The sequence below is a fragment of the Plutella xylostella genome, chromosome 10 (genome assembly GCF_932276165.1).
Source record: "Plutella xylostella chromosome 10, ilPluXylo3.1, whole genome shotgun sequence".
NCBI lineage: Eukaryota > Metazoa > Arthropoda > Insecta > Lepidoptera > Plutellidae > Plutella > Plutella xylostella.
In genome coordinates this window covers 6,457,704-6,483,296 of record NC_063990.1, presented here as the reverse complement: position 1 = coordinate 6,483,296, position 25,593 = coordinate 6,457,704, and the positions used below count along the sequence as shown (strand labels likewise).

Below are 25,593 nucleotides of genomic sequence, written 5' to 3'. Positions count from 1 at the left end.
AATATAAAACAGATCTTGTTCAAAGATCTTAACATCATTAATACTGTAATCATACATCAGAATCTTCTCATCAATCGACTTGCGATTTCGCAGCCAAGTCATTGAAGCATCTAACTTTGTTTATTGGGGCCATTATTATCGGCCCGAAGGACAGGGCCGGCACTCTCTGTGGTTACTGAAGGCTTCAACAATTTTCATGAAGGCTAACAATGGCTCAATCATATGGAGGCTCAGAAATTTGTATCGGGTAGCATGTCTTACATCTCTAACCGCAAGTCACGTGGAGGTCAGCACAGTATTCACATAGGTGAGTAGTTGCAACGCGTGGTCGCCGCCGCCGCCGCCGCGGTGCAGGCGCTCCAGGGCCGTGTGCGCCGCGGAGGACACGCCCGCCGACCGCAGCGCTAGCTTCGCCTGCGGAAGATGTTGTAGGTTAGGGTTCGTATAAAACAAATGTGATGCGGCAGGGTTGTTATTCAAGCCCTTACAATACAAATAAATGATAACCGGTAGGACACTAAGATGTAGATTAAATTCATACATAATAATCAGCAAGTGCTGGACATGGGTCTCTCGCAAGGACCTAATAATAGCCTCGGCTTGCCTCATCCACATCACCACATCGGTTACTTATCTATGGATTCCAAGCTACTGCGTTCTATATCTACACTCAAAAAATCGTTTACCCTAACGCCCATTGATTCTTTCAGTTATGGCATGTCTAGCACCATTTTGGCTAAAAGGCCGGGCACACAGTATAACAAAACCGGTCGGCACGTTGGCGTTGCTTCATCCTCCTTCCGACTGCCTGCCCAGACCTCGCATTATAACAGCTGTCTCAACGTCCACTAACCCGATGGTTACCCACACGGCGCGTGGTCATCCCGCCCTGCTGTCTGCATGGACCTTTACACATTCTAACAGCTACATCAACGTCCACTAACCGTGGTCGACCTAACTAACCCGGTGGTTGTTGGCTGCGAGCGCCCACACGGCGCGCGCGGCCGCCGCCACCTCGCCCGCGGCGCCCGCGATCAGCGAGCCCGACACCAGCTCTAGCAGCTCCGCTGAACCAGTCATATAGCAGACCTACTGCCACTTGGGGTAATGACTCGGGCACACAGGTTCGGCGGGGTCACGTGCCACGTCTCAGATGAAATGGGGAAGAGAACCAAGTGAAACTTTGCCAGCACCAGCGAGTGTGGTTTTCAGGTTCTGACCAATTATATTGTTGGGGAGAAAAAATTGCGACAGAACCAACCAATTAGAACTGGGGAATTAGGCACAGTCGCCTAAGGCGCCATCTGTAATTAGCTTTTAGTTTTTCTCCCCATTATAACACCGGGCACTTTGCCGTCGCGTCGTCATCCCGCCCTGCTGTCTACCCAGCCTCACATTCTACCAGCTACATCAGCGTCCACTAACCCGGTGGTTGTTGGCTGCGAGCGCCCACACGGCGCGCGCGGCCGCCGCCACCTCGCCCGCGGCGCCCGCGATCAGCGAGCCGGAGAGTAACTCTAGGAGCTCCGCTGAAACAAACATAAACGTTTTTATTTAATAAATGCAGCTCAACTGTTCTTCAAAACACAATACAAATCAGACATGCTATTTTATTACTTTTTCTTTAAAAATCTGAGGGTTACGGTAAGTACAACGTTTCTTTATAAAATTATATCGGTGCACGAAAGGAGGCTCCCCGAGAGACGGATCATCTACACTTTATATTCTTACAGCCTTACCCTGGGCAGTCAGAGACAACCAACTAATCTAACTGGTAATCTAGCAGACCATTATTATAATTTGGTATGTTAAGTAAAATTTTTTGATGCTAATTCCAAAACCGTTTCGAGATATTATCTTCTTAATAAGTGTCTCATTCTTAAAAATTTTAATTATTCAAGGATTCCGATTATTTTATCAAAAATTAAAATATAATTTGTCCTTCAAGACGCTGCGCAAGGTTAAAGTTTCAACCAAAGAGAATAAAAATGTTCAATTGTTAAATGTCACTTCTGTCAATCTAAAGTGTAAATATTCACAGAGTTACGATCTTGACGACGTCAGCGGCTGCATGGTAGCGAATGACGTCATAAAATCGTCGAAGAGCCGATCTTTAATTTTTTTTTTTTAATTAACGAGATCAGTAAAATAAAAAATATTCAAATTAGTGTCTCAAATTCCAACATACTTCAATTTAAAATTATAAAAACAATCACCATAAAATTACTTAACATTCCGAATTGTCACAGACACGCAAATAAAAAGAAGAAACCTTTCAACAATCTCCACAAACTCAATAAACCAAATACTCACGGCTCTGCAAAAACACGCTTCTTTGATGATGAGCGGCGTGCGCTATAGCCGTCATAACTTGGCCCCTCAACATCGGGGTCACCAGCACTTTCCGTAGCTCCAGTAGACTGGCGGCTCCGTCGCTGTATCTTGCTAATCCTTCAGCGAGGCTGACCCAGGCGGCTAGGGACGCCTTGCCGAGGCGAGACCGCTCGGATGAACGCAGCTTGTGGACGCATGATAGCACGTCACTCTGGTGGGATAAGACGGGTTATTGGTACACCAAAATAACGATTACTGTGTGTAAGGGTTACGGCGACAACTTTTGGAAAGGATGACTTTACCGATGGAGTACGGTTGCTTGCAATCTTGGGGAGTAGGTAATTAAATGGAGGAAATAACTTCGCGTTTGTTTGCCAAATCCGCAAGTATATTTTATACAGGACTATAATACGCACACTTTCCTTATGACGCTGCATCCTCTAACCTACATATAAACATTGCAAACCACTCTATAACGCAGAAGATCACTAGTACATATACTCCTCATACCTTCAGCACCAGCGCCCGACAGTGGTGGTTCTCCAAGCAGTGCGTGAGTACTTGCAGCGCGGGCGGCGGCGGGGGCGGGGCGCGGGGCGGGGGCGGGGGCGGCGCGCGGGACGCCAGCGCGCACACCTCGCCTATGAGGCTGCCTCCACCGACACAAGGGGACATCGCTGACTATACTAGAATATACACTGACGAGCAAAGAAACAGTTCCACTTACAAAATGCAGACACCAAACGATAATTTCTGTTTTTTTACATCTATTTTTATTTAGGTAATATTCTGATGCGCCGTTAAATTTAGTTCAATTTTGCAGAAGGCGTCATTAAGTTAGTTATTTCCGTTTAGGAGTAATTTGGTGATTTTCTCAATGGAACCTTTTCATTGCCCGTCAGTGTAGAAGAGAGTGGTATATTCCACATACCTTCAGCACCAGCGCGCGACAGTGGTGGTTCTCCAAGCAGTGCGTGAGTACTTGCAGCGCGGGCGGCGGCGGCGGCGGGGCGCGGGGCGGGGGCGGCGCGCGGGACGCCAGCGCGCACACCTCGCCTATGAGGCTGCGGCCGCCGACGCAGGATGACATCGCTGACCAGGCTGGGAGAATGTGAAAAAACATTGGGATGTTATGATGGTATTTGGTTACCTGAACTCATGCAACTAACGGTGTGTGTGTGCACTGAGGGACCACATGTTTTTTTGTAGGTTTGGTAACTAAAACATTTAGTAAAAGTTGTAACTTAATTTGTAAAACGAATGCTGGAATTTGTAAAGAATTTATTCAAAAGTTATTCGACATTATTATGGTCCCTCAGCACAAATTTTTTTTTTTTCAAATTCTCGAAAAGTATTAAGTTTTGAGGAATCCTTTGTTACTTCATAATTAGTAAAAATCATTTAAAGCTGTACACCTCGATCAAAAACATAAATTTACTTTGATTATATCGTATTCCAGTAGTTTTTATTTGTCTCTGAGGGACCACTTTTTATTGGCTTATAAAATACTAATTATGACATTAAACAACATAAGATTTTTGCACGATTTAGTAAAAGTTACAAGAAACGTTATAACAGTGAAATAAGTAGATAATTAAGTGTAAATTTCATAAATTTCCTATTAATTTGTGGTCCCTCAGTTCACACACTATAGAATTATAAATTCATGAAAATATCAAAAATTCCAAGGAAATCTGCTATGTTGCACTTATTACAAATTATAAAAATGGTTTTACTAAAGGAAAATAATCATTTATCATGGATTAATCACTCATTCAACAAGTTATTACATTTTTTCCAATCCCCTTATATTGCAATTTTAGGTTATGTTATTTATTAGGGTGACCGCATACTAAAAAAAGTCTCAATGAGCCGTTTGTTAAAAAAAAAAGTTTTCATTTTTGGAGAAACAGATGGCGTTGTCTGAGTTGTACTAACTGTCAAACCCTCAGAACACAGATTTTGTGCAGCTCACATCTTATTTCCACAGAGGAAATTCTATATATCTGCCCTCAGGCGTTCTCTACAGCAACGACGCTTGAAAAATACACATTCTGAACTGTGATGTATCTGTCGTATTACTATATCAATGTGTGGGTAGGTTGCGCCAGTCGTGAATAAATGTGCAAACGATCAACTGTGTTTTACTTCGCTAGACTTTAATAGAACATTAGAACCACTAATATATACTATTTGGCGACGATTGGAAAAAAATGGAGTGCGTGACTGTTTTTGTCAACATGTCGATTGGGAAAATCGGGGAATTTGACGTGGAAAACGGGAATTGGTCTCTGTACTGCGAGCGGCTCCACATGTACTTTGAAGCCAACGCAATCAAAGAGGACTTGCAATTGCCGACGTTAATCGCTGTGGTGGGTGAGGCTACGTACGAGCTCATGGTCAATCTAGTGAGTCCTAAATCTCCTAGTCAACTGAAACTCGAAGAGCTGGTGAAGGTTGTTCAAGATCACCTGCAACCTACGCCTTCCATACTGGCGGAACGGTATCGATTTCGGCAAAGACGGCAAGAAAGTGGTGAGTCAGTCATACAATACGTGGCGGTGCTAAAGAAACTGTCTAGATTCTGTGACTTTGGTAGTGCGCTGGACGATAATTTAAGAGACCAGTTTGTGTGTGGTCTATCTATGGACGTAATTCGTCAAAGGCTGTTCGCGGAGGAGAAAATACAATTTTCTAAGGCAATATCATTAGCCTGTTCATTAGAGGCAGCAGAACGTGATGCGGCAGCTGTGGAGGTCGGGTCCAGGACGCCAGGGGGCGCCGCAGCGGAGGCCGCGGTGCACAAGATGGCGGCGTCGCGCAGCGCGGGCGCCGGCTCGGGCTCGGGCCGGAGAGCGGGCGGCGGCGGGGGCGGAGACTCACAGCGGGAACGAACGTCACAGGGCACGGTTGTGTGCGCGTGTTGCGGAGGCAATAATCACGACAGTAAAGTTTGTCGCTATAAACGACTCAAGTGTGGAAGGTGCAACGTGGTGGGCCACTTACGAAAAATGTGCCCTGGAAACCAGCAAGGGGGTGGGGCATGGCGTGGTGGCGGGCCACGTGGAGAGCGCGCGGGCCATGGCAACAATGGCGGAAGGCGGGCTACATCGAGTTACGCAAATTTCGTGGCGCAAACCGATAGCGACCACTCGGAGGAAGAAGAACCGATGTTTCAAATGGCTCTGAGATCATATAAACCGGTAAGCATGCCTGTTACGGTTGATGGTAAAGAATTAATCATGGAGATCGATACGGGGTCATCTAGTTCATGCATAAGTAAACAAACTTTTGAAACAATGTTTAGTCATTTAGTGTTACAACCGAGTGATATCGTGTTTAAATTCTACGATGGAAGTCGCTTACGACCCTTAGGTATTATAAAACCCGAGGTTGAATATAATGGTTGTAAAAAGCAATTAGACTTGTTTGTTATTGAAAAGGGTGTAACGTCGTTAATAGGTAGGTCGTGGTTAACTGAACTGTCTGTAACTATACCTACTTTCGGTAATTGTAATGATCAGGTACATTTTACTAGCGAGTGTAAACAATTGAATGATATTCTCCTCAGACATAAAAACGTACTGGATGGCGGACTGGGCCGCTACACGGGCGGCACGGCGCGGCTGCGCCTGCGAGAGGGCGCCGAGCCGGTGTTCTGCCGCGCGCGGCCGCTGCCCTTCGCCATGAGGGAGAGAGTGGACCTGGAGCTCGATGCCATGCTGAGGGACGGCATCATTGAGCCCGTGGATTGTTCAGATTGGGCTACACCGTTGGTACCGATCAACAAAAGTGATGGTACATTGCGCTTATGTGCCGACTTCAAGGTAACTTTGAACCCCGTATTAATGATCGATCGATATCCAATTCCTAGGATGGAAGAGTTATTTTCTGACCTGGCCGGAAGTGAAAAATATTCAAAAATTGATTTTTCACAGGCATATAATCAAATTTGCCTGGATGATTCTAAAGATTTAACGATTATTAATACCCATAGAGGGTTGTTTAGGTATAACCGTTTAGTTTATGGTTTAGCTTCATCACCAGGTATTTTCCAAAGGATTCTGACAAATCTTTTCAAAGATGTTCCTAATGTTAAAGTATTTTTAGACGATATTTTAATTTATGGGAAAGATCAAGAATCACATTTAAAGTCGTTAAATGCCGTGTTCGAAATATTAAGTCGTAATGGATTTAAATTGAAAAAAACAGAAATGTGTTTTTATGGCGGATGAGGTGGTCTACTTAGGGTTTATCATTAACAAAAATGGGGTAAGACCGGATCCTAAGAAATTAGAAGCTATTAAAGAAATGCCCACACCTACAAATGTTACGGAAGTACGAGCGTTTCTAGGTATGGTAAATTTTTATGCGAAATTTGTAAGGAATATTAGCGACATTCTATATCCGTTGTATAGGTTGTTGAGGAAACAAATGCGTTGGTCCTGGACGGACGAGTGTGAAATGGCTTTTCGTAAGGTGAAAGAGGTCCTGTTGAGCAGTGAGGTGCTGGCACACTACGACCCGGCGCTGCCGCTGGTGCTGACGTGCGACGCCAGCGCGCGCGGCGTCGGCGGCGTGTTGTCGCAGCGGGACGCCAGGGGGCGCGAGCGCGCCGTCGCCTACGTTTCACGTAAACTCAATGACGCAGAAACTAACTATTCGCAAATACATAGGGAGGCTTTAGCTATTATATATTGTGTGCAAAAGTTTCATCAATATTTGTATGGGCGAAATTTTATTCTTAAAACGGATCATAAGCCACTGGTCAGCATATTTAGTTCGAAAATGGGTGTACCCTCGATGGCTGCCAGTCGCATGCAAAGGTGGGCAATTATTTTATCTGCGTATAACTACGAGATACAATATGTTAGAACAAACGATAATGGGGCCGACGCTCTGTCAAGGTTACCGGTTCACGATTCAATTAAAATAGTTGAATCACCTGAACAATCTTATCTTCATTTTGCGTCGGATGCGTTGCTCTTAGACAATAACGCGATTAAGAAAAATACAATACGCGATCCAATATTAAGTAGGGTACTTAGCTTCATTAGAGATGGTTGGCCTACAACAGTGGAGATAGATCAATTAAAGCCTTATTATAATAGACGGCATGAGCTATATGATGAATTAGGGTGCGTAATGTGGGGTCATCGTGTCATCATACCGCAATCGTGTAGGGAAGTGGTCATGCGTGAGTTACACGAGACTCACATGGGCATTGTTAAGACCAAAGCAATAGCTCGGAGCTATGTTTGGTGGCCCGGGCTCGACGAGGAGATCGAGCAGCGGTGTCGCGCGTGCGAGGTGTGCGCGGAGGTGGCGCCCGCGCCGCCCGCCGCGCCGCCCTCCCCTTGGCGCTGGCCTGATCGCGCTTATGAGCGCGTACATTTAGATTTTTTAGGCCCTATAGGGGGAAAGGTGTATCTGGTTGCGGTGGATGCGCGGTCTAAATGGATCGAGGTTTTCTTGATGACGCGAACAACGTCTGATGTAACGATTGATAAATTACGCGAAGCGTGGGCCCGTTGGGGTTTGCCAAAACAAGTGGTTACGGACAACGGTCCACCGTTTACCAGTGAGTCATTCGAAAACTTTTTGTCGTCTAATGGGGTACGACACATCTTTACACCACCATATCATCCTGCCTCTAATGGCGCGGCCGAAAATGCCGTTAAGATTATTAAAAAGGTAATTAAGAAGGCTAACTGTGAAAACAAACGCGTTGATGTTGCTATTCAAAGATTCTTATTAAACTATAATAACACTCCACATAGCACTACGGGGGAGAGCCCGGCTAAGTTATTACAAGGTCGCAGTTTAAGATGTAGGTTAGATAATTTGAAACCTGATCGAACTGCAAAGGTGGAGATCGAACAAAATAAGCAGGTAGTTTATTCAGGGGGTACGGTACGCGGGTTAGTTACTGGTGATGAAGTGTGGTTCCGGGAGTATAGACCAGGGCGTAAATGGTCAAAGGGAATAGTGGCAGGTCGCTCGGGCAGGTCAGATTGCACTTTAGAGGCAGCGGATGGTTCACGAGTACATAGACATATCGATCAATTAAGACGTAGATCTAGGGGTTCAATGGTTTGCCCGGTAGAATCATCTATGGATGATACGAGAGAGATCGAGCAGGCATCGAGCTCACAGGTTCAGCTTCCAGCAGAGGCTGGTGGGGCGCCTTCGGAGCAGGGCCCGCCGGCGAGCGAGGCTCCGGCCGCGGCGGGGGGCGCGCCGGCCGCGGGGGCAGCCGCGGGCAATGACCCGACACCTAGCAGTAGTAGGTACCCAGTCCGAACCAGGAAACCAGTAGTTAGATATGGTTGGGGTGAAATTGATTAGGCTCGCTAGTATGTACTTACAGTTAACAAATAGGTATACTTAGGTAATTAATAATAAAATGTAATCATAAACATTAGTTTCATTGTTGTTATCATGTTATAACTTTATTGTTTTCATTAAATAACAATACGTATTGTAAGACAGTGTAAAGATGTAATTTCGATCATCAGTATTAGTTAAAACGTATCTAATTAATGTAGGTACATTTAAGTTTGTTTTGTCATTAATTTAATAAGGTCTTGCCACAGACCATAACACTACGGTTCATATTATAGTTGTTTATAAATCATGATCTAACTACTATGATCTGTCTACAATAATGTAATTTAAAATAAGTAGTTTTCTTTATTGGTATTGTACAAAGTACCTACTGTCTTATCATTGTATTCCTAACAAATCCCTTTGCGAGTAGGTAGGTATAAGTACTTACTATTGTTATTGCTGTTCATTTCAGAGATCTAAGTACTTACCTATATTTATATTATGTATACCAACCAACATGAGGATTAGTGATAACTTGATAGGTGTTATAGGTATTAGTCTTAGTAATTAGTAAATAAGGGTGAAGGAATGTGATGTATCTGTCGTATTACTATATCAATGTGTGGGTAGGTTGCGCCAGTCGTGAATAAATGTGCAAACGATCAACTGTGTTTTACTTCGCTAGACTTTAATAGAACATTAGAACCACTAATATATACTAGACTTACTTAACACTTAGACTAAATAGAAACTACTTTACTTAATACTTAGACTAAATAGAAATACTATTAAAAGTAGTGAGTTCTTATTCTGAGTTTAAAACTTCAACCTCTTTGCTCTCTGTGTGCAATATTTGACTTTTGGTACAACTCAGATGCACTATGTTGTCACGACATCTATCGGCTTGAACAAAAACTCAACTGTCAAGGAAAACGGCTCATTGATTTCAATATATGATTTATACAGGGTGGCCCAAAGAGTGACGTCCAAAGGAAAAAAATTGATTCAATAGTATTTTATAAAAAAAGTGGTCCCTCAGAGACAAATAAAAACTACTGGAATACGATATAATCAAAGTAAATTTATGTTTTTGATCGAGGTGTACAGCTTTAAATGATTTTTACTAATTGTGAAGTAACAAAGGATTCCTCAAAACTTAATACTTTTCGAGAATTTGAAAAAAAAATTTTGTGCTGAGGGACCATAATAATGTCGAATAACTTTTGAATAAATTCTTTACAAATTTCAGCATTCGTTTTACAAATTAAGTTACAACTTTTACTAAATGTTTTAGTTACCAAACCTACAAAAAAACATGTGGTCCCTCAGTGCACACACACACAACTAACGTGCAGATGCATTTTTTTCTAATAAGCAAAGTTGGATTTACGTTGTGAATACTTAAAACGAATGCTTAACAGTATTAAAGTGTCTAAAGGCCAAAGGAACCTAACAAAGGATAACATAATATAGTGTTGACTGCCACGAGAAGTTTTTGTTATAACAGTAGATTGTGGCATAATATTCTAGAAGTATAGAAAACCATTGCCTCCATTCTGACTAGCCAAATCAACAACTTACCAGCCGGACATCCATTGGTGAAGCTCAGTAGCAGTTGAACGACCACCGTCCTCAGCTGTGACGTCATCATGCACCACGGCCACAGGCGCAGGAGCGAGACAGCTATACCGTCGGCTGCGAAGCTCTCTTTCGCACGCACGCATTCCGTCATGAGGCTAGCCATCGTTGTTAGCAGCCAGTAGAGGGTTAGGAGGACAGGATTCTGAAATAGGATGGAATATACTTACTTAGGTGTAAAGACCTAGGTAGCGCTTTTGAGGAATTGAGGATATCAAATTGTTAATTAGCAATGTCAGCAAGGTAATGTAAAGTGCGCGTATACTTTTTTAAATACCTATAGCAAGAGTTCGGTTGATTTACAGATGCTTAAGCTTGGCTGGGAAACTTCTGGGAAATAAAGTTAATTTTTCCTTATGCCACATGTCAACTATACTCACACTATCAGCGTTCCGTATAACGTCAGCAGTCTTCCCGTGCATGGACAAGTGGTCTCTGACCCCCTGAAGCGTCAGCAGTAAAGTCTTGTTGAACTCGCGATGAACGGCGTAGTGCCGCGCGCGCCCGCTGACAGATAGTAGGGAGGATAGGCTTGAACAGGCTTGGGTCCAGTTTCCTTCTGTAATAGGGTGAAATATTGCATTACTTGATTCATTGCCTGTTTGAGGCTAGAGGATATAAGGCCCGGAGGTATAGAAAAAAAAAACAATAGCGTACAGACTTATAAGTAAGTCTTTCAATAATACCTACTCCTTCTATTCCTTCTTTTATTTTACGTAACGGCCGCAATTTCGTATCCGTTACTTTTTATCTGATATAAAACAAAACATTTAATCGTTTTACGCTTGGGTTGTTCCACATGACGTATCGTTTTACATAATCCAAGTAAATAATAATATATTGATGATATGGAGATGCTTATCACTACGTGTTATTTATGGAGTATGGCAATAATGATTCACTGTCACAGATTATCACCATATCAAACATAATTGAATGCATTCTTCGTGATAAATCTGATTTATTGATTGTGTTTAGGTATAGTTATATAATAACCCTAAAATTCATGGAAAAAGTTGTCAATTTACAAAAACTTGTAAAGAGTCATCATTATGATGTACGATGTTAGACTCTTTGTGTAAGTCGAAAAGTCAAAATGCTTATATCATGATGACACTGAACTGAACTCTTTACAAACCTTTGTAAACTGATAGTTAGTTGTATTAAATTATGCACATACCCGGACTAGCTTGGAAATTCCTTTTATCGACGGAATGCTTCTGATAAAGATACATAAGGTTTTTACATAGCTCTTCGACTAAATACTCGGGCTGACAATTGCTATCCGGTCCATCTCCAGAACAAAAGTCTTCCCTCACTCTTGGCGTGTCTATTTCAAAGTATGGTGACTTCAAGTTATCTATGAGTTGTATCCACGAGTCATCAGTCGTGTCGTCTTTATGCTTCATCTTTGATATCGACTGTGTGAGGCTCGCTATGCAGTAGAGGCCGGCTTCTTGTAACTCTGAAAGTATGATATAAAATTGCAATAAAAAATTGTTGGGAAGTCAATGAAGTTTAAAATAATTGAAAGGGTTAAATTTTAACTGTGCTACCACAAAAAACTTTAAACACTGTTTAACAAGTGTTTAAAACGAAATTTGACAGATTTTGTAGGCGTTTGACAGCGCTAAACACCTGTTAAATACTGTCTAAGTTTTTGTGGTAAGGCCCTAAGGAACCAGCTGCCATTGACTTGGATTTCTAACCCTATGTTTACCAAACAAAAATATTTCATATACTTAATAGCTCTCTCATACCAATTACAAATATGAATATTATCTGAACTGACCGCTTTCATCCACCTCCAAGGTCTGCAGCAGCAGATGGAAGAAGGTCCCAGAATGGTTCTCCTGGAGTTGCCGCCACACGGTGTCGCATGCCGCTCGCTCCCTCAGCAGTGTGGATAGCAGGAGTAGCGCTTGTGCTAGTGCTGAGATGTGCTCCTTTGTCAAGTCTTCTGGAAAATGGAAACTTAATTTAGTAATAATTTATTTAAAATGCCAAGTCTAGAATTTATCAAAGATGCGATCAGTCCCTTTATCAGTAGACCTACAGTCTATATAAGAAATGACAATGCGATGCGTGTCTGGCCAATGTTTTTCAAGCTATCTAAATGTGCACAAAATGTCCATCATGCATAGTGAGTCCAGCAAGTTGTGCAGACAGTCCCTGGTGTTGCCGCTCTTACTGCCGCGTTGTCGCTCCGTGCGGCTGCAGGAGAGTGTCCATATGTTACCGTCATCAGCCGGCGCCAGAGTCTCCAGCAGGGAATGCAGACAGTCCCTGGTGTGGGCGAGGGCGGCGCGCACGGCGGGGTGTGCGTCGGCGACGCGGGCCAGCGCGCGGCACGTTGCCGCTCTTACTGCCGCGTTGTCGCTCCGTGCGGCTGATGACCAGGATGTGCATCTGAAAAATGGAATGTAAAGTTTTCACATGTACAAAATTAATTATACTCACGAGCGATGAAAAAGTTCCAGTGATAATTATATGGAACGTCAATGGCAGGTGGAACTTTTTCATTGCTCGTAAGTGTAGGTATTATATCCTCTTTTCAACAGACATTTTGTGATGAAAGTAAAGGTAAGCCTAGCCAAGAGCTATATTTTGAGAACCATATGACAAAACTCACTTGAACAATAGCCGGAACAGTCCCTGTTCATTCCACGCCAGCACAGGACAGTTTGCAAAAGCAACGACGTTATAAATGACGTCTGCCAACGCCACGACCAAGCCAGTGGTCGGAGGAGCTTTCCCGAACTTCGGACAAGATGGCGTGACTTGCAGACCGTCGCTCTTCATAGCCCGGACCTCTAGCTCCGTGCGGCGCTCCATGAGAGATAAAGGCACGTTGGGCTCTGGAAATACGAAAATGTTGTGATTGAAATCGTATTAGGGCGAAGTCTGGCGACGCAACGCATCGTGAGGCCGGTCGTACAGATTTATATGAAAACGACGGAACGTCACTGCTCACTGTCAGCGCTAACGCTAAAGTAACGCACACGTCCGTGTAGCATCACACTTAGTACATATTAAAAAATTAAGCAGAGTATATTTCAACTGACAACTCATGCATAAGTCGCACTATGCCATTTCTGTGCTGCTGTTTTTTTTATAACTTTCCATATGCAGGTATTTCGAACTTACCCAGATAATTAACGTATTCGGCCTTATTTTCGCAAAACTCCACGAGTATTTCCAAGCAGTTCTCCATGAAGTAATATTCGTGCATCCGTTGAAGTATCTCATTATCGTGTACCTGAAAAATTATATAAGAAAGGATTCATATTGATTCTAATGTAATTTTATTATGTGTCTATAAATACATCATAAATATAAGTATTTGAGAAGGTGATATTGATACGGTTTGATAGGTCATAATATAACCAAAATAATAAGTTTCAGTGCATTAAACCGTTATACCTATCTCTCGCTGTACAGTGTCACGTACATTTATATCACGATAAGCAACTTCATGTATCTTCCACACAGTACTTATAAATACAGTAGGTATATAATTTTCCTTTTTTATTTTATTTTAGAACTAAGTTCTAACTACAGGGAGTTGTATGTGAACCACAGATATAAATATATGGATTTACTATAATAAATGCCCTATAATAAATGGGAATCCTAAAATAAATAATTAATCCTGGCATGAAACATTATTTTTGTGGGTATTTCGATATGGCTAATTAAAATAAAAATAATTAAAATATATTACAAAAAGGAAAAATATTCTAAACTACTTAGGTGCCCTATCATTTTATGATGGTATCATTTCAGCTTCAGCGCTTAGGATTTCTCTGAAGGATTGCATCAGAAATTAAGTGATTCGTCAGAAAACTAAAGTTACCGACACATAATTTTCATACATAAACAAGGGACCGAAAACGATACATGAATACCATTTAAATAAATAAAAAACACTATCGTTTTAGGTGTTCATATTTATTCATGGAAAAAAGGGAACTACACTCAGACAGATATGAGTGCAATGCATTACCACCTATATTATGAACAGGCCAAATAACGTCCCATAACAGGGTAAGTACTTACATAAAAAGATTGAATAATTCACTATGAATGCTTACAAATGATTAACCGTGTGAATAATAAAATTTTCATGACGCCTGATTATGTAAATACACAGACAATTAATCACACCCGTTAAAGCTTTATAATCTTAAGTACATTATAAGTAACATTACAAATTACAATTACGGTAGGTACAATGATATACAATACAGTTACAGACATAAACAGCACATTTGCATCTTATACTAATGATAAATAATGAAGTAAATTAGTGAGGTACACAGTCACACTACTGCACCAACGTTTGCCATGTTAGTGCCAATGAAATAGGGTAATGGCATTTTTCAACCCTGATCAACCCAAGAACAAATATTTGTGACAAAAAATATATTATGCCCGGCTACGAATCAAACCAAAGAACTCTAGCCGTGTTATTCAGATTGCTAAACGCTTCACGGCGCCGTCGCCTCTTACGATAAAGTCCTCAGTTTAAATTACCATAAAATATTGCGTACAAAGTTGGTACTTGCAGTAATTCGATATTAAAAGTAAAGGTCAATAACCAGAACAACTTACTTTAATCCATTACTTGTTCGAATGTTACTTGAACGATTAAATTGTTTTGTACTGAATGCATTTAAAGTTTTATAAATAAGTATTGGATATTCATAAACGTCAATACTTACTAAAGTATCTCAATATTTTTTTCAAGAAATAAAGTTAGTTATAGGTAAGTAATTGGTTAATTTTCGTCATTAACTTTTTGCAGATGCCACTACAATAATATTATTAAAAATAACTAGCCTCACTTTTACACAGTATTTTTCATGATTTAGGGATATCTATCATCGGATAGAGGTTGCTATTTCCTACACCACTATGGGTTCTACTAATATAAATTGAACCTATCAAGGCTCATTTTTTCAATGTACAAAATCTCGCCATAACTATCAATACCTAAGCGACCTATTTAACTGGTCTATATAGAACAGAAAATAATTTCAATCACACTTTATCATCCACATCATCTTGAATTGTTTAAATTAAAACCTAAACTAAGATCTAAACATTTGCACTTGTTTTTTTAAGCCTGGAAAACCGTAGCCAGATCCCGCCTTTGTTCTTCAGCATGACACTTCGAGGGTCGTATTCTATTGTTGGGGTGGTCTTCGCACACGGCTCGACGGTGAACTCACTCAAAATGGCGGCTAGGCCAGCCAGAGCCATAAGCTGCGCGAAACGACCTGCTGAAATTACAAACACACATAAGTATACATACATGAGTTCCATGTTTATGATGCATTCTATTTTAAGAATTAAGAAACAGTATACGGGAACTCTAAAGTATGTAAAGAATGCAGTTTTTGGTTTAAAATATTCCATTTTCCATTACGCAATGTACCTATGTAGACATGATTTTTGATATAAAAAAAATCCCGTATTCATTAATCTGATAACTGACCTTATGTCTCATGATAATGATAACACAAATTATGAATGATATGCGTATTAATATTGACAATGCAACTAATTGAACCGGCACGAGCGATTGCAGTGCAATCGTTACAACCATAAATCTGATAATAAGTATAATAACACAGTTTAATAATAGTAATTCTAAATATTGATTCACGTTGTGTGGTCTAATGTCGATAGTTAAGTTAAACCAGGCGATTAGGTCACTGTTTAATGCATAATGTTTATTGAACATTTATACGTTGTATTGTCTAGCGGGCTATTTTTATTTTATTAAACAAACATTCGCTAATAAAACAAAAGGTCCGTGAGAAAATAATTATGAAAACATAAAAATAAAACTCATAATAAAACTTACCCGGACAACTTCTAGGGCCCTCTCCAAAAGCAAGGAAACCGGGCGGACTGACGTCATCCTTAAACCGATCCGGGTCGAATTTGTCTGGCTCCGGGAAGAGACTCGGATCTCTCTGCACGCAGATCAGTGGAATGAGGATGTTTTCCCTCGGCTGTAGAGTGAGGCGGGTGCCGGGGAGGGTGCAGGGGGCGGTGCACATGCGGGTCGTGATGGGGTTGGAGGGGTGCAGCCGCAGGGTCTCTAACACGGCTTGCGTCGTCAGTCGCATCGCGCTCACCGCCTCGTATGATAATCCACCGTGGCTCCCTAGACAACTGAGTATCTCCTCCCGGATTGCAGCTTGGAGATCTTGGTTCTTCGCCAGCTCGTACAGGCAAAACGATAGGTTTGTAGCAGTCGACTCCAGACCCGCCAGCATGAATATAAACGAGTTGGATGTTATCAGAGCGTCAGTCATCGTGACTTCCTTTTCAGTAGATTGAACATTCAGCATTAGCTGCAGGAAGTCTTTTCGATCTGTTTTGTTTCTGCGTCTCTCTTCAAGAACTTGGCTGATGATCGATGTGAAGAACACTTCCACGTCAGGTGAGTACGTTCTGAGGTTTAGTAGTTTAAATAATCTTGGGAAGAACGCCCGACAGTACCGCTTGAGAATAGCCGAACGACTTGTTTTGAACATTCTCTGCGACATTTTGTGGAAAGGTGAGTTTGGATCCTTTAACGAACCGGGGTCTACTCCAAACGCGCAGCTACCGATGACGTCAGTGGTGAAGCGGCTCATGAGGCTGCCCACATCTACCTCGTCCAGTGGCTGCTGGAGCAGGACCTGCCTCAGGGTTTCCGAGCACTCCGTGACGAGCGGGAACATCGCCTTCATCTTGGCTGAGGAGAATGTGGGCGTGACGACGTGGCGCATGGCCCGCCACTCCGCGCCGCTCATGTTGGCCAGGTTCCTCAGCAGCGGCTCTCTCTTCGTATCTGTCGTCACCATTATACGATCGTTGAAGCAAGAAAACTCGGTCGACATCACACTTTTAATCACATCCAGATCTATCAACATGAGCGTCGGCCGCCGCGCCTGGAACAGTCCGACAAACTTCTCGTGACGGAAACTGGTATAAAAATACTCCAGCATTTTGGAGTAGCTCCGCTTCATAGTGAATGTTGCACCGAAATTCCCGAACAGGGGGCACGGCTCCCTGTACGGAACATTTCTATGGAGCCAGTACTTTCTCGCACTTGTGGTGTAATGGAAAACTGTGAGTAGGAGGAGAAGTGTGAGGATGATCACTAATAACACGACACTGAGGTACATTATCACTGTTTGTTTAGCGTTGGCGTGCGAAGGCGCGAGAAGCCGGCTGCAGTTTGTAAACAAAGCGGCGTACGAGTGTGCGGCGGCGCGCGGAGCCCGAGTGAATGGCTGATAGCCGGCGGCGGGAGCTGTAGTAGACTCACACTCACTGGTCACCCCGCGAGCTCACCTGAGATAAGGGCCGCAAGGCCACACTACTCCACCCGTGCGTGATTCGAATCCACTCCGAAATACGAGTATTGTATTCAAAGTTATGTGCCATTTATTATGCATTCTTTCGACGCAAGTCCACAGTACATTAACCTGTCATGTGCGAGCAGTAAACTGCAAGTCGTTAAATGCAGTTAGTGCGCACTGTTTGTATGCAGTTCGATTGTGGCACGCTTATTTAATGAGCTACACTTAAAATTAAATAGGTACTTACACCACACAAAGCATTAGCGACCTATGATTTGTAATGGAAAAAAAACACAAACCTATTACTAATTCAAGCGGGATTTTCACTGGTTTTTCACGATTTCATTCATAAAATCTTCTGATAAGATACGCTCTATTAATAAAGCAATTGATAGAAATGGTAGCACTACAGGGTGGTACCAAAAATGGCATTATAAGATTTGTAAGCTGACCGGGTGCCGCAACATCCCATCTAGATCCACCAACCCACCTTTTGTGATGGGGCGTTCGAAAATTTTAGATAAATAGATTACTTCCTCTCGCAAATTTGTGTTTGACTATCTTTTGTCTTATAGGTAATATCATTTTTGGAGCAGTCTGTATATAGATCTGCGTGTTGGTACGTCATTTTTGTATATCTGATCTGCCAACGGAGTATTAATTTTATACACTGAATTATTTATATTGCGTGCCAAATAAGAATTGTATGAAAAAATATTTTGGCTTATCTACCTGAATAGAATTACAAATATTTATATTCGAAGTCCATAATATATACATCCACCTGAATTCGTAATGTATATCTATATTCATAACTACACTACTTGTGTATAGTAACTGAGGCTGGTAAAGGTTTTTTATATGAACTTTATTGGCTTTCTACTACTGGGCTAAGGATTTCTTACCTTTTTTACTCTTTCACATCCTGGTAAAGGTTACACTAAATATTCAAATTGTAAAATAGAGTATCATTAATTATAATGGTTTAACGGATAAACTTACACTTGAGAGGGGGAGGCTTTCCTACACATTATGGTTTGCTGCGTAAACATTATTTACCACAATCCAAATTTATGATTTGACCTGCCTTCAGAATCGGAACCATCACCCTAATAAATAGTATTTGAATCGTTTAGTATATATAATTATAGTAGGTCTAATATGAAGTATAACTTAAATGAGAATGTGGAGAGGAGATATAAGTATAGTAGGTCTAATATGAAATTTAACTTACCTCTGAATGTGAAGAGGAGCGCGCGCACAGAGCCGTCAGCAGCGTCGCAGCGGCCGCGCGGACCGCGTTCGCTTCTCTCTTCTCCGCAAACATGGCCGCCGCGAAGCCAGATATGGACGAGGCTGGTATTGCTGGAATATGTGCGTTTATTGGAGTATGTGGCTGAATTTGAAGCAATAAATTGGCTTTATGTTTCTTCTTCTAAATATCATACATAAATAGCGACAGGAATTTTGGCGCGTGAATCAAAACGGTAATCGTACAAGAGAAGTCGTAGTAATGTTCATGTACTAACTATGAAGACTTTCTTTACTATTATATACTCTTCAAACTTAACTGTGTACTTTAAAATATAACAAAATTAGATAATTCCTAGTTCTAGTTAGTATTTCTCAGAAATATTGCAGTTATCTCCTCGAGGCTTTTCAAAGCAAATGTAAAGTGTCAATTTATCTTTAGTCAACACCATTATTTTCCTTATTAATTCTCATTTATGAGGAAAATACTCGCGGTTTATCCCCTTTATAAGTGAATGTAGTTACCTATGTGTGATTTTCAATTATAACTATGATATAATAATTCATAGTTTTGTAGTCATTTATGTTTACTTACTAACTAACAGCGAGACAAGAAGTATTTTTCTCACCTTGTACCGTCAATATAACTAAGCCGAAACCTACAAATGCAGCATGTTATATCTAAGCCCAGAAATAAATGTCAAAATTCGCGAACAAAATATCAGCTTAAATATACCCTTTTTGCAACACGCTGTATAATAATTTACTTCTTCGAGAGCACCGTGGCGCCGTCGAAGAACGAGCCCCATTTATACAGGGTGTTGCAAAAAGGGTATAATAAGCCGAAAACTACATGTGCAGCATGTTATATCTAAGCCCGAAACTGAAATCAGAATTTAAAAAATCGCGAAAAAAAAATATCATTTTCCATAGAAACTTTGTTGGTCACGGGACTTTTTACTATGGAAAAGGTTTATTTTTTCGCGAACAATTCACAATAGTAATAATGTACAAACAGGTGGACATCATTCTTAAAGCATTTTCTGCCAGTCAACCTGCAGGAGGCCATCGCTGTTGCAGATGAGACAAGGCTTCCTTCAACGTACCGTCAGTGAGATGCGGCAAGATGGCGGCGTGGTGCGCCAACGCGGCCAGCACACTCAGCGCGCCGGCGCGCAGCTCTGCGCGTGCGCACGTAGCACTAGCGACTATGGAGAGCACCGTCGCGCCGTCGAAGATGGAGACCCATTTGTTTATTTATACTTTACTAGCTGTTCCCGCGCGCTTCGCTTCGCATTAAAAAGTTTTCCCGTGGGAATTCCGGGATAAAAAGTAGCCTATGTTCTTTCTCAGGGTCCAGACCATATGTATACCAAATTTCATTCAAATCCGTTCAGTAGTTTTGGCGTGAAAGAGTAACAGACAGACAGACAGTCTGTCTGTCTGTCTTACAATTATAGTACCTAATCATGTACAAACAGGTGGACATCATGCTTAAAGTCTTTTCTGCCAGTCAACCTGCAGGAGGCCATCGCTGTTGGGGATGAGACTAGGTTTCTTTCATTCAATACGTACCGTCAGTGAGTTGCGGCAAGATGGCGGCGTGGTTCGCTAAGGCCGCCAGCACACTCAGCGCGCCGGCGCGCAGCTCTGCGCGTGCGCATGTAGCACTTGAGACTATGGAGAGCACCGCGGCGCCGTCGAAGAACGAGCCCCATCGCTGTTGGAGATGAGATTGTGTTAATAAAGAGCTCAGGCGACATTGTGTGTGCACAATAGAATGTAGGACATGGGTCTCCTTCAAGACTGCAGGGTTATTGCCATAATCTCTACGCTTGGTCGACGGTAATCAACATGCTACTGGCAAAATGTCTGCATATTGCTAGATTGACAATTGTATTATTTAAACCGTTCATCATCTTCAGTCCTTAATTATTTACTACTCTCCCTAAGACCGCCACAATACTCTACGTTCGGTTAAACCTACACTGCATGAAAATTAATCAGTTTGACTAACCCTATTAGTCAGATAATCCCTAATCACAATCAATTATCACTTAAAACCGGATGGTACATAACGATGGTGATAGACTACACACCTGCACAGGCACCTGTCTTTCTTGGAAGCCTCGCAACAGGGCTAGCAACGTGATCACTCCATCCAGCCGGCACCCCTGCCCCTTCCGCCCCGCGCCGCCCCCGCACACCGCGAGCGTGCGGGCCATCAGACGCAGGCAGTCGGTAGACGTGTCTTCAGAGAGGATAGTGAGGGGAGAGTTGGTGATGTAGCGGATACAACGCATCAGCTCGTTGAGGTAGCCTGCGGATTGTATGTGGTGTTAGGGGTTGTATAGAAACATGCGAATCAGCGTGATGTCACGCTCTCTCCTATAAAATAGCTAAGAGTGGGAGAGAGACGGCTATATGCGATTGCGTCGCAGTATCGTGTTCAAGACGCAGGTTTATATTATAACACTCACTATTAAATATTACTAGTAATTTACTATGCTGTTATCTCTCTCTGATCGTAGGATTGTTAATAAGTAAATACTAATGCCTACTCCCACTTATGTAACGTTCTTCGCGAGCAATAAACCAATATAATAAAGCTGCTATGAAACAGTAATAAATAATAATTAACATACAACTCACCTAACATATGAAAGTTCTTCAAGTCAATCCGTTCCAAGCAAGCCAACAATATCTTCAACATGCTCTCTCTCTTTCCTGCATCTCCGTCTTTTTCCCACTCCATCAATACTACGCATCGTAACAATACTTTCACAATATGGATGTGTAGTTGGGTGACTTCTATGTTGTCTTGTAAGGTTTGTTGAGGGTATAGTTGGTCTCGGCTGAGCAGGGTTACCATGCTAGCACTGCTGTCGATGAAGGAGGTTTTGATCCACTCTTTTGTGCCACCTTTGGGGATAAATAATTATACTGGATTAGTGTGGACAAAATCATTTAACAATGTTGTACACAATGGTATACAATTTACATAAATTTAATGACGTAATGATAGAGCCCAGCAGTGGAAACACAAATATGGCAACATAAAAAAGATAAAAGATTATTTCCTAGTCACCGTGAAAGGCTGTGTGTAAAATGATCAATTCGGTGTGTTAATTCAAAATAAAGTGATAATGATTTCAAGATAATTTGTCTTCCAAGTATCTCTGCTTCCAAGTACTAAAATATTTCATTCAGATATCATCATTATTCATCACATTATTTTGGCAAGTCATACTTTGCAAGTCTTTTTTGTAATCGGTGACCTCCCACTACTGTCATAGATCTTAAAAAAATCATAAGCTTCAAATAAATTAGCGTCTGTAATTCGGATACTTTATTTAAAGTGATAGAATTATCTTATTTAATAAATTCCAGTGTATATTCAATACTTACTCTATCCTTCCTACAACTATAAAACTATGTAATTAAATTTCAAATTGTTGCCATCAGTCATTCCTTCCATTATCAAGTAAAAATTATGCTAAAATCTCACCATCACTCGGCACGTGGTCCATATAATCGAGCACAAACTTCAACAATGTAGTCAGTAGAACAATGTCTCTCGGAGAGGCTGGTGGTGCGGTCAGAAACCTTGACAAAGTGACATTCCACGGCAGAGATGCGAACTCACTAGCCTCTACCGATGAAGCTGATACCAAGTGGGTGTAACTGCAACAAGGGATAATAAGGTCATTCGATATTGATCGCGTTGTTGCCATATCGTGCTTGATAGAGCAACGAGTACAGAAGACGAACAAAAATGAGCAGATTAATTTCTATAAAAAGATTTAGGTATATCAACCTGGCTAGAGCAACAATAATTGAACAAGCGTGCAAGAGGTACGTTGCCATTTCGTGCTTGGCGGCACAGGTGAAGATTACAAAAGGACCAGACCAGGCGGATTGCAACGTTGTCACATCGTGCGCGGTGGTAACAAAAGGGCCGGACCAAACCTCTACATGATATCCTATAAAAACTTAAGTTACCTAAACTTACCCAGAAAGCAAAGCCAACGCCTCATTGACCTGCAAATGGCTCGTAGCATTCTGCAGCAGCAGCAGCAAGGCTCTAGAGCTCGCATACAGCGGACAGGCGGATTGCAACGTTGCCACATCGTGCGCGGTGGTAACGGGCGGAGCGACTGTATATGCTATTGCTAAGTGGAGATTACAAAAGGGCCGGACCAAACCATAACATGATATAAAACTTAAATAGGTAACTTACCCAGAAAGCAAAGCCAACGCCTCATTGACTTGCAAATGGCTGGTAGCATTCTTCAGCATCAGCAAGGCTCTAGAGCTCGCATACACCGGGCAGGCGGATTGCAACGTTGCCACATCGGGCGCCGTGGTAATGGGCGGAGCGAGTTTATATAGTACTAGCTTTTCCCGCGCGCTTCGCTTCGCCTTAAAAAGTTTTCCCGTGGGAATTCCGGGATAAAAAGTAGCCTATGTTCTTTCCCAGGGTCTAGACCTTAAGCATACCAAATTTCATTCAAATCCGTTCAGTAGTTTTGGCGTGAAAGAGTAACAGACAGACAGACAGACACAGTTACTTTCGCATTTATAATATTAGTTAGGATTAGGATTGCTAAGTGGAGATTACAAAAAAGGCCGGACCAAATCACTACATGATATCCTATAAAAAGGTAACTCACCCGGAAAGCAAAGCCAACGCCTCATTGACTTGCAAATGGCTGGTAGCGTTCTGCAGCATCAGCAAGGCTCTAGAGCTAGCATACACCGGACAGGCGGATTGCAACGTTGCCACATCGTGCGCGGTGGGACGGAGGGACAGCGGGCCGGGCGGCGGCGGCGCGTCGCGGAGTATGCGGGTGCCGTTCCAGGCATACGACCAGTGAACCCTGATCGCTGAGCGGTAGTCTTCTTCAGATTGGAGCCATTCTGGAAGAGAGTTATGAGTGAAATAATTAAACATTTATATCCTTGCGAGTGTGTTATTTATTTTAGTAAGACTGTCACATAACAGCATGGCATGGGCGATAAATACCACGACCTCATAGGTCGTGGTCTTTATCGCCCATAAGGAAACCACAAACCAAAGAAATGGGGCCATTTGGCGTCTGCATTTTGTAAGTGGAACTGTTTCTTTGCACTTGAGTGATATACATATTACGTATAAACCTAGTTTACTTACCAATCGAAGAATGCACAGTATTCGGACTAGTCCTCCAGTACTCCTGAGCAGGGAACGGGAGGTTGGTCCTCTGGACCACACTCCTCGGCAGAGCCAGCACGCGGTTCCTGTCTTTATCCAGCTCTTGCAGGGTGAATCCCGCCCATGCTAGCACGGCTAGCACTTGCGACGCCATTTGCACCGTCGCCTCGTTGGCAGGGAATATTAGTATCACTAAAACAGATCATGAGAATTAAGACACGAAAGCTCAAGGGAAGAAGATAATATATAATCAATACTATGATCAAAGAAATGGGCGGGTATAACGACAGACATAAAACATGTTTACTGCGCAGCGCAGCAGTGTGTTTCGAAGTTTTACGACACACTGAAGTCTATTATTAATTAAGTATTTAAATAATTACCTCTGAGCAGAAGCGCAGGGAGATCAGTAATTTTAGCTAACGAATGTCTGCTTCCATAGCATATGCTATTTAGAATTGACACACAGCTGATTGCGCATTCCGGGAATGCTAAGAAGTCATCCACCAGCAAAGACAACCTGAAACAAAATATTTGTTTATTTATTTAATTCTTTATTGCACAAATGTTTGAAATAATATGTACAAAAGGAGGGCATAATGAATCGAATCCTCAACCAAATGATGATGGGCACAAATATATGGAAGCTGGGACCAGCGCCAATAGAAATGAGTGATACGTCGTTGAAAAGGTATTTTTAGCAGAATATGAATGACGGAAGCGCTAGTCTTGATTTACTGTCCAATTAGAATAATCGTACCTTGAAAGTTTTTATATTAAATTTTATTTCTGTAATTTTAATGTTTTTGTTAGTTTTTCACATTCATTTTGAATTTTTATAACAAAATAATCATATTTCATATAATATTATATTTGTTTATTATCTCAGTAAATAAAACCAGTTGAAAGTAATTTTTCCAATTTCAATAATACGTGTTTACGTGTATTACGCCCTAACTGTCATCAGAAGAGAGAGTGCAATGCCATAGAAAAATACTTCCTTCCGACGAATATATTTCAAAATGGACAACTTATACGGATTTGTAGTCATAATACTTTTTTGCTCACTTGAAAAGAGCTATCCAACGATGTATGTCTCGTCTTTATTGGACATAGGTCCCAAAACGCCCATTGTCATTTATCGAATATAAATTTTAAAAGTTTTGCTGTTTCTAGGTCACAGGTCGGCGTAGGCACATTGTTCCAGCATTTACTTGCGGCGTAGCCAAAGCCAAACCTTACCTCAAAATGGCAACAACGATCTTAATCCCATCATAACTCTCGAAGGTCTCGTGAAGCTCGCTCTTCATCATCAGCACTGACAGCTGCTGCAGCGTGGCGCGCCGCAGCGAGGGTTCCAGGGCTGGCTCCACGTGGATGCTGTGGATGGCCAGGCCATGACCTTCCTCGTCCAGGGTTATGTCTTGTTTTAGCACGTCGAGGATTTGAATTAGGCCTGAGGTCTGGAAGATAAGATTACCC

General features: G+C 42.0%; 3 protein-coding genes across 4 annotated transcripts in view; 1 reads left to right on the top strand and 2 right to left on the bottom strand.

Annotated features, from left to right (window-relative positions):
- Positions 1-115: 115 nt before the first annotated feature.
- LOC105395717 (rotatin) overlaps positions 116-25,593 on the bottom strand; it is a 31,575-nt gene continuing 6,097 nt past the window's right edge. The window contains exons 14-34 of the mRNA XM_048623750.1: positions 25,354-25,574; positions 24,495-24,631; positions 24,091-24,303; positions 23,591-23,837; positions 22,426-22,601; positions 21,570-21,839; positions 21,017-21,237; positions 20,493-20,637; positions 20,024-20,167; positions 18,901-19,031; positions 13,450-13,561; positions 12,935-13,160; positions 12,443-12,711; positions 12,095-12,259; positions 11,483-11,767; positions 10,683-10,861; positions 10,246-10,447; positions 3,266-3,435; positions 2,314-2,545; positions 1,426-1,529; positions 116-414 (exon numbers count right to left, since the gene is read on the bottom strand). Of these exons, the coding sequence (XP_048479707.1) occupies positions 277-414; positions 1,426-1,529; positions 2,314-2,545; positions 3,266-3,435; positions 10,246-10,447; positions 10,683-10,861; positions 11,483-11,767; positions 12,095-12,259; positions 12,443-12,711; positions 12,935-13,160; positions 13,450-13,561; positions 18,901-19,031; positions 20,024-20,167; positions 20,493-20,637; positions 21,017-21,237; positions 21,570-21,839; positions 22,426-22,601; positions 23,591-23,837; positions 24,091-24,303; positions 24,495-24,631; positions 25,354-25,574 (3,987 nt within the window). The 3' untranslated portion in view covers positions 116-276. The remainder of the gene's footprint in view (positions 415-1,425; positions 1,530-2,313; positions 2,546-3,265; positions 3,436-10,245; positions 10,448-10,682; positions 10,862-11,482; positions 11,768-12,094; positions 12,260-12,442; positions 12,712-12,934; positions 13,161-13,449; positions 13,562-18,900; positions 19,032-20,023; positions 20,168-20,492; positions 20,638-21,016; positions 21,238-21,569; positions 21,840-22,425; positions 22,602-23,590; positions 23,838-24,090; positions 24,304-24,494; positions 24,632-25,353; positions 25,575-25,593) is intronic.
- LOC119693515 (uncharacterized protein K02A2.6-like) lies at positions 4,399-8,806 on the top strand. Of its 2 annotated transcripts, none has more exons than XM_048623437.1 (2): positions 4,399-5,537; positions 5,906-8,806. In XM_048623437.1, the coding sequence occupies exon 2, from the start codon at positions 6,559-6,561 to the stop codon at positions 8,680-8,682; it is 2,124 nt and encodes a 707-aa protein (XP_048479394.1). In that variant the 5' UTR covers positions 4,399-5,537; positions 5,906-6,558; the 3' UTR covers positions 8,683-8,806. Both variants share the same exon structure in this region, with proteins under 2 accessions (XP_048479394.1, XP_037973160.2).
- On the bottom strand, positions 15,127-17,869 carry LOC125489041 (cytochrome P450 6a2-like). Its single transcript, XM_048623438.1, has 2 exons — positions 16,175-17,869; positions 15,127-15,587 (listed from the first exon to the last, which is right to left on the bottom strand). The coding sequence occupies exons 1-2, from the start codon at positions 17,487-17,489 to the stop codon at positions 15,403-15,405; spliced, it is 1,500 nt and encodes a 499-aa protein (XP_048479395.1). The 5' UTR covers positions 17,490-17,869; the 3' UTR covers positions 15,127-15,402.

Coding starts and splice junctions, on each gene's coding strand:
- LOC125489041 (XM_048623438.1), bottom strand. CDS start 17,489: ATGTACCTCAGTGTCGTGTTATTAGTGATCATCCTCACACTTCTCCTC. Junction 15,588..16,174: donor GGGCCCTAGAAGTTGTCCGG/GTAAGTTTTATT, acceptor TTGTAATTTCAG/CAGGTCGTTTCGCGCAGCTT.
- LOC119693515 (XM_048623437.1), top strand. CDS start 6,559: ATGGCGGATGAGGTGGTCTACTTAGGGTTTATCATTAACAAAAATGGG.